This window comes from Ictalurus punctatus, chromosome 2 (assembly GCF_001660625.3).
Source record: "Ictalurus punctatus breed USDA103 chromosome 2, Coco_2.0, whole genome shotgun sequence".
NCBI classification, from domain to species: Eukaryota; Metazoa; Chordata; class Actinopteri; order Siluriformes; family Ictaluridae; genus Ictalurus; species Ictalurus punctatus.
The window spans coordinates 24,492,786-24,502,146 of record NC_030417.2 but is presented as its reverse complement, the minus strand read 5'-3'; the positions used below and the strand labels follow the sequence as shown (position 1 = coordinate 24,502,146).

Sequence of the window (9,361 nt, the reverse complement as noted above, 5' to 3'; positions counted from 1 at the left end):
ACACCCCCATTGACATGAGGAGAACATGACAAACTCTGTACCAACAGTAACCAAAGTGAAGGATCTAACTGGGGACCCTCAGAGGTGATTCTGGGGACTGTGGCACCATGCAAGGAGTACTACCTACTGACCCAGTTTCACAGCTGTATGAGATTCTGTTCAGTCTGCACAAATATTTTTAGCAGAGAAAAATAATAGTAAGTAGAAGAAAAATCCTAAGGAAATCAAGAGCACTTTTTATTGTACTGAAATTAGTGACCTTTATATAAAGAAGTACTTGGTGGATAACAGATGGGCCAGATTATTTACTAATGATCTACATACCACTTAGTTAACAAGGGTTTCACTAGTTAATTAAAGAACATAATTAAGATTATGTTAAAGAACTGCTTAGTGTTACAAACCTTTTTAGGAAAGACCCCTCTCATGTATTCAACACACATTGAAAAAATGAAGTAAATACAATCATAGCAGAAAGGTTTAAAAAAAAAAAAAAATTGCAGAAAGATTTCCAAAACAATTTTTCTGCAAATGTTAATGCACAGTATTGATGAACTTACAAAATAGGGAATTTTTTTTTTAATTGTTCCATGTCCAAAAGTTTAGACACCCTTCCAGTAAAGCCTCAGAAACAAATGAACTTGTAACTTTTTTATTTGACTAATTGGGACATTGGTAATAAATAAATAAATTGGTAATAAATTCTCTTAGTCTTTAAACATTGTGCTAACACTCAACAGCCATGGGCTCCTCTAAGCTGCAGCCTGAGGATCTGAAAATGGTGCTAGTTGATACCTACAAAGCAGAGGTGGGCTATAAGTGGATATTGAACTGCTTTCAGCTCACAATTTCCACTTGTCCAAAATGTCAGTAAGAAATGGCAGTTAAGGGGAATTGTGCAAGTCAAGGCAAGATATTGAAGACCCAGAAAAGTTCCAGATAGAACTTCCCGTATGCTTGGAAGAAAGGCAAAGCAAAATCACCAAACGACAGGACAGACCTGCAGGAAGGTTTAAACGACACAGGAAGGTATGTTTGGAGAAAAACAGCAAAGCATTTGATGAAAAGATATCTTTTCTGCTGTTCATGCTGTTATGCATGCATGTGGATTTATTATGCCTTGGGCTTGTGTGACAGCCAGTGGCACAGGAAACATTGCACAGGTAGATGGAAGAATAGATTCCAGGGAATATCAGTACATTCTGGAAGAAATGTGACACAGTGATCCAAAACAAACCTTAAAATCCACCACAAACTAGTTCAAGAAACGCAAGCTGAAGCTTTTGGAATGGCTCTCACAGTCCCCTGACTTAAACATTATTGAAAATGTGGGTAGATATTAAACATGTGGTGCATGCAAGATGGCCCAAGAATATTTCACAACTAGAAGAATTCTACAAGGAATATTGGATGAAAATTCATTAAACAAGAATAAAAAGACTCCTAGCTTACAAGAAAAAGCATTTGCAGGCTGTTATATCTACCCAGGGGGGTTGTTACTGTACTGACTTAATAGGGTGTCCAATATTGTGCACATGCCACATTTAATTTAATTTTGTTTTAATGTTAATCATATAGAATGTAACTGCATCAATAATTGCAGAATCGTTTTTAAATAATTTACTGCAGAGGTTGTGTTTACTTCACTTCAGAAATCAATAAAGTATGTATTTTGACCAGTGGTGCCCAATATTTTGCATACAACAGTATACCAGCATGTTAACTTTTAAATAATAATATAAGTTTTCATCCAAATGTGCACTCTACAGTATATGACACTGTTTTACAGTGGAGAACTTTAACCAGAAAGGGGTGCACTTATTATCACAAGTGGCTTTAATTATAGATGTCTGTTTGGAAAGTGTAATCAGCATCCATAAGTTTATACATCCTATAGTAATAATTTGTGCATGTGACAGAATCTGTTTGGCTTGATACAAAGAGCAGACATACTGAGCAGCCATACAGTAGCTTTGTGCAAGCATTATTATTCAAACCATGAAAGGACTATACATTATTATTAAACTATTCAGTTTCTTGACTGCCTTTTCCCTTTTTGAGCTTGTGTCACAATAATGGCTGCCCTAATATCTTTTTTTCTCTCTGTCTCTGAAGAATTTTCGTGGTAGGGCTTGGCTTCTTCAGCCTCTGCTTCCTAATGACCTCTCTGGGGGGCCAGTTTTCGGCCAAACGACTTGGAGACTCTCCCTTCACCATTCGCACTGAAGGTACACAGCTGTTATTACTCAATTTTCAGTTTAATTGTTTAGACAGGTAGAAGCAGCATGTATCACCTGATTCAGTAGTGCTAAATAAAGAGGGGGTTTAAGGATTTGTTACTGGGGGGATTTCAAATTGGTTTGCACTGAGGTTTTTTATTTTGGTCAGTACAGTGTGAATGGTTTCTCACACACACACACACACACACACACACACATACACACACACACACACACACACACACACAGAGCGAGAGAGAGGGATCTTACAATCCAAGTGCTGTTAATGGAGATCACAAACATTGTTAGGGGTTAGGGTCAGGTTAACAGTAGGCTTACCCCACATTCTGAAAAGTGATCAAGTACAGTATATTTTCTCCCAGTAAAAAACAAAAACACACATTTTATTTATTAATCCAGTCAGAGAAATTAATATATTTAAATTGTTCAAAAATTTGGCAGTAATATAAACACAGCTCGAAGTCAGGATGCTGGGAAGACAGACAGAGAAAGAGAGCAGAGAGAGGGGGGAGCAGCAGTAAAGTAAACTAATGAGAGAAAAAAGCCATATGGAGCAGGTAAAACATTCTCCTTTCCTATTAATGCTTGGACATTAATTACCCTATGAGTTTGACTGCCAGCTAATAACTTCAAATTCTAGACAACTGCTGCATTAGTCATCACCTTTTGCAAATTCATGATAATATTTGCATGCTCTCATTTTCTATGCACATTGCAGCTATAGACAAGCACATGCCAATACCCAACCATCACCAACAAGAGGACATTAAACTGGAATAAAGTAATGTTTCTTATAAAACAGTAACATGGACTCGTGTTCTGAGCTGATGTGATGTGTGAAGTTATCAACTTTGCTAGTTTGTATTTAGTTTAGTTGGAAGAATTCATGTACTATTCCACCATAATTTGAATCAAATAGTATTAGTCCTTAATGCTAATGTGTGTCATATGTGTTGGCCATATGTACTTACCACTCTAATAATAACAACGCTACACTTGTTTAGTCATGCAGTTATCCAGTTAGCAGTGGCACAAAGCAAAGGATCATTTAGATACAGCTTTAGTTTTTGTTCATATCAAATATCAGAAATGGGGAAAATGTGATCTCAATGACTTGTGATCTCATGAATGTTGGTGCCAAACAGGGTGGATTGAGTATTTCAGATACTGCTGATCTTTTGGGATTTCCATGCACAGTGTATAATGGTGCAAATAAAAACAAAAAGAACAACAAAAAAAATCAAGAGAATGGCTTTTCTGGTGGCAGAATCCAAGATGGCGGCGTGGCAGTAGCACGCAGCGGATTCTCTGGATCCAAAATGGTACTATTTTTTGTTTCTTAGCCCAATTTTTTACAGTACCTGGACATCGGAGCAACTGGTGGTTATGTCTACCATCGCCAGACATAGAAAATACAAAAATCATGCAACAACCAACCTGCATTATGATCTGCTGTAGAAGCTAGCAAACAGTCATAAACAGTGTGTAAGGAAGCGGAAGCACGGCAAAAGGGTGGGGGTCCATGCTAGGCTAAAAGAAAACCCTACCCGTCTGGCTCTCCTGTCCATTCTGCTCTCCAATGTCTGCTTCCTAGACAATAAACTGGACTATATCCGACTCCAGCAGGCAATGCGGCGTGAGTTTAGAGACTGCCGCATCTTTGTTTTCATGGAGACGTGGCTCAGCGACAGAGTTCCGGACACCGCCATTTAGCTAAATGGGCTCTCCTCATTTCGTGCTGACAGAAATGCAGCTCTATGCAGTAAGGCTCGTGGTGGTGGCTTGTGGGTTTACATCAACTCAGAATGGTGCAAGAACTCTTCGCTAGTTTCTAGTTACTGCTCATCGCTGGTGGAGTTTGTGGCTATTAGATGCAGACTGTTTTATTTAACTTGGGAATTCACCACTGTTCTTATTTTCGGAATGTACATTCACCCCAGTGCTAATGCTAAGGAGGCACTCTGTGAACGTTATTGGGCTATTAGCGAACTGCAGAAAACATGATCGTGGCCGGAGATTTTAACTATGTGAATCTCAAGTCAGTGCTCCCTAAATTCCATCAGCTTGTGAACTTTGCAACGAGAGGAGTGTACACACTGGATCTTGTTTACACAAACATCCCTGGTGCATATCGAGTGGAGCTCCGCCCCCGCCTCAGCTACTCAGACCACATGTCTGTTATGCTAATCCCAGCATACAGACTGCTCTTCAGACGCTCCAAACCAGTTTTGAAGCAGGTGAAAGCCAGGCCAAAAGGATCCATCTCTGGTCTTCAGGACTGTTTTGAGCACAGTGGCTGGTGCATGTGGCAGGGCATTCAGGCCATCAGCAACTACAGGATAACATCCCCTGCCTGTGACAGAGATGCCACCCTTCCAGATGCGCTGAACAACTTCTATGCTCAGTTTGAGGTGCACAGTGACGTGGCGGCAAGGAAGACCACCCCTCCTACCAACGTCCAGGTGCTGTGTCTAACCACGGCTGATGTGAGAAACTCTACGCAGAGTTAACCCACAAAAAGCTGCTGGACCACATTCCGGGCAGAGTGCTCAGAGGATGTGCAGACCAGCTGGTGGATGTTCTCACTGACATCTTCGTGAGCAGCGCCGTCGTTCCAACGTGCATTAAGACCACCATCATTGTCACCGTGCCGAAGAAGTCTTCAATGTCCTGTCTCAATGACTACCATCCTGTTGCACTCCCACCCTTCATCATTAAGTCCTTCGAGAGGCTTGTCATGAGGCACATCAAGACCCTGTTGCCCCCCCCCCCCCCCCCTCACTGGACCCTCTGCAGTTTGTGTATTGCCCCAACCGCCCAACAGATGATGCCATCACCACCACCCTACAGCTGGTCCTCACCCACCTGAATAAATAGGATATTAGAATGCATTCCTACATTCGAATGCTGTTCTTAGAATTCAGATCAGAATACAGCACAGTCATTCCTCAGCACCAAATTGGAAAGCTGAGCCTGTTGGGCCTGAACACCTCTTTCTGCAACTGGATCCTGGACTTGCTGACTGGGAGACCTTAGTCAACCCGGATCAGGAACAGCATCTTCAGCACCACCACGCTGAGCATGGGGCCCCCCCAGGGCTGTGTGCTCAGTCCACTGCTGTTTACTCTGCTGACTCACGACTGTGCAGCAATGCACAGATTGAATCACATCATCAAGTTCACCGATGACATGATCATGGTGGGCCTCATCAGCAAGAATAATGAGTTAGCATACAGAGAGGAGGTGCAGCAGCTAATGGACTGGTGTAGAGACAACAACCTGTCTGTGAATGTGTACAAAACAAAAGAGATTGTTGTTGACTTAAGGAGAGCACAGAGCAACCACTCTCTGCTGAACATTGATGGCTCCTCCGTGGAGATTGTCAAGAGCACCAGATTCCTTGGTGTTCACCTGACAGAGAACCTCACCTGGTCCCTCAACACCAGCTCCATAACCAAGAAAGCCCAGCAGCACCTCAACTTTCTGAGAAGGCTGAGAAAAGCCCATCTCCCACCCCTCATCCTCACCACATTCTACAGAGGAACCATTGAAAGCATCCTGAGCAGCTGAATCACTGTCTGGTTCGGAAATTGCACCATATCGGATCACAAGACCTTGCTGTGGGGACAGCTGAGAAGATCATTGGGGTCTCTCTTCCCTCCATCATAGACATTTACACCACAGGATACATTCTCAACGTCACCAGCACTGTGGATGACTGTGGATGACTACACAGCCCTCATACAAATGCTTCACCCTCCTGCTATCTGGAAAAAGATAAAGAAGCATTCGGGCCCTCACGGCCAGACTGTGTAACAGCTTCTTCCCCCAAGCCATCAGACTCCTCAATACTCAGAGACTGGACTGACACCCACACATGCAAGCACACTGTGCCTAGGGTTCCGGTTTTATGCACTTTATGTAAAAATGTGTAGGTCTTATTTAGTTCTATTAGCTGGACTGTGAATCAGGGCTGAGCCCAGATTCTTCTCCATGCATTTTTTCCAGCTCAGCTAGTAGTCTTAAGTTTTGTTTTATGGAAGGTGAGGTAAGTTAGCTGTCAATGTATGACTTGATCAGGAAAAGATGGATTTATCATAAAACTTGCCTCAGGTGCTATCAGTGTTTGTAGGACTATCAGACTGATAAAATATAAAACTTTTCTAACTAGGCTAGTTTGGTGTTGCTAGCCAAGGGGAGGCACTACTAAGCTGTGGGTTTATCTGCTACAGTGCCATGCAAAGTACATTATCTTTCCTCATGCTCTGCTCATATCATGTTCACGTAAACTGGAACTCGTATAGACATTTACACACCTTGTTTACCTGCTGTTTTCCTGCTCAGCATGAGAGTATCTTAGTGTTTCAGTTTCAACCCCTTAATGGTTAAAAAAAAAAAAAAAAAAAGGCGTATATCCATTTTCCCTCACACTGACTGTGTGAGCTAGTGTTTGGCAGAATTTAGAGCTGCCAGCCAATAAGGCATGAGTATTTCCACATATTTTCTTTTAAACCCTAAATTAGCCTCGCCGTCTTCTTTTACTTTTTTTCTTTTATATTCAGTTATGCAGTGACAAACCACTACAAGTAGATAATTATTCTGGGCTAAAAAAAAATCTTCGGGGCCCAATGTTACGATACCTGAGGTGGAAGCAAGCGCAGGCGATGCTGAAGCAGGAAGGCAAGGAACAGGCTGAAGGCATAGTCTTGATACAGGCAGTAGTCAGATGATCAGATGAACAGACAATACTGGGCTAAAGCATGGAAGCGTAGTCAAGACACGAGGAGGTAAATCCGTAAACCAGGAAGATCCAAAAACAATCAAGACGGCTTGGTGAAACAACAGAGACGTGACGGCTGAGCGTTTACTTCGCAAAGTTCAAATGTTCACAAGGTCTCTTATAAACTGTGTTGTGAGTGTGTGTGAGATTGAGTGTGCGTGTATGGGGAGTGTAGTCCTCTTCGCCCATGTTTATAGTTAGCGCTGCATTCTGGGAACTGTACTCGCAAGTTCGCAACGACGTGACACCCAAATTCCCAGGCCAGGTTACGTCCTTGCCCATAGCTATGTTTCTGTGGCTGGACTGGGTCAGTAAATTGAATAATTTTGTAAATGGACAATCTTGTACAGTATGCTGATGTTGCTACAGCACAGGCTAGATCACAAGAACACAGAGTGCTACACACACACCCACACAAACACACACACAGCGATGAGAATGATCTACTCTTCATATTGTGATTGATTCAGTGTCGGAGTGGTAATTGGGAGGGTCAGGAGAAATCCTGTGCACTGATTTCTGTAGGCCAACAACATTGCATTTATGAAAGTGGCTGGCCACATCTCCCCCTCTTTCCTGCTTATAAACACACAAATGTACTCAGAAACTGAAAACGCCACCACAAATTTCATATTTGTGCAAAATTTGGAGGAGTGAATCAGCAGTACTCAAGGGGGATGCAGCAAAATGCCAAAAAACAACAGATCTATTCTGAATAGGTGAACAGTGTGAAATATATACAAGTGTCACCATGTAACTTCCTGACTAAAATAGAGATTCGTTAGCCCACAGCGATAGGAAAATTTGAGATTATGGATCCATAAATTGTAACCACTAGATTAGGGAGTAAAGCCATTAAATCAATTGTGATGAGGAGAGCCAGTGGTGGCTTGTTATGTGGAGAATAGTACTTTATGGACTATATGTGTGTAGTGGAAAAAATTATTGTGTTGAGCAAGATTCATCTGCTTTATACTTTCATATTTTGACAGGGCTCTAAGTGATGAATAATCTTTAGTTTAACAGCCCAGAATACTGCAGAGACAGAAAGAGAGAGAGATTTTGAGCGAGCGAGAGAGCGATAGAGAGAGAGCGAGGCGGCTGATTCATTAATTACTTAATGCCTGTTATTAAATGCTTCCATCCAGAGATGGACATAAGAGATGAAGACCTCTATTCATCTTTTTCCCTGTGTCCTTCTATATATTTGACACAATACTAGATTTGACAATTTCCATCTCTCTCTCCCTCTCTCTCAGCTGAATAATAATGAATAGCGAAGTGTGATGTGGTTTCAGGGTGGGGGCGTAGTACAGTAGCAGAGAGAGAGAGAGAGAGAGAGAGAGAGAGAGAGCAATCCTCTGCCTCACTGCTGTGCTTGGTTTAGCAGTCATACCTTTTCTGATTTCTTCATTTGTATGAAATCAAGTGAAATCCATCTCTTTTGTTAGAAACCCTGTGAATTTTGCATGAGATTCGATTGCCTGTTGATCTTCTCCTCTCTACACAGAAGAGCTTCTTGTATTTTTTGCCTGCCTCCTCCTACCCACCACATTTCACTACATTTAAAACACAATCTCTAATATTAATACTGTACCACAAGGCTAAGATCAGTTTTCAAGGATTCAAGTCAATTGAACATAATTTAATGCTTCAGTGCGCCTTGGCATGGATTAATGCCAAGTCTCTGGAAATATACTGGAGGGATGAACACCACTGACATTCTCATTCACCTGAATAATAGTTCTTTTGTTTTCCATATACAGTATATTGCAGTAATGAAAGAACATCATGGTCAATGAATGTGTGCTTTCAACCACAATTTCCAACCCTATATTCTGATGTCTTTCCCATAGATGGAAAGAATATGGATAGCATCCCATAGGTGTCATTTTAGTTCCTGTTGAAACATTTGCCAGTTCACTGAAGCACCCTCCATTCATGTCTCAATAATGAACACATTTTCAGTTATTAAAATTGGAGCAGTCATTAAAATTGCACTTTCACATTTCAGCTAGAACTGGTACAAAACTTTTACAAATCCCTATCTTTTACTAAATACACAATAGTGAAATATTGCTGTCTGGCTGTCTCTCTGTGTTTACCAATTACATCTATTGCACACATACCGAGATAAGACAGAATAATAAAGTATAAAACGGGATAAAGGGAAAAAAGAACATGACGTACTGCATTTTCATTGCATTATTTTTACTGGCTGTGTGCAACAATAAACACCCAGCAACTTGCAATGATTCATTCTTTCATTCATCTTCAAGAACAGCTTGGCTTGCCTGCAATTTTTCAGCAAGTTTGTGCTAGGCTATGCCTGCATCTCAAA

The 9,361-nt window shown here is 41.4% G+C and overlaps 1 protein-coding gene across 1 annotated transcript in view; it reads left to right on the top strand.

The window, feature by feature from the left end:
• LOC108274344 (alpha-1,6-mannosylglycoprotein 6-beta-N-acetylglucosaminyltransferase B) overlaps nt 1-9,361 on the top strand; it is a 104,546-nt gene that overhangs the window by 4,266 nt on the left and 90,919 nt on the right. The window contains exon 2 of the mRNA XM_053674242.1: nt 2,116-2,228. Within this exon, the coding sequence (XP_053530217.1) occupies nt 2,116-2,228 (113 nt within the window). The remainder of the gene's footprint in view (nt 1-2,115; nt 2,229-9,361) is intronic.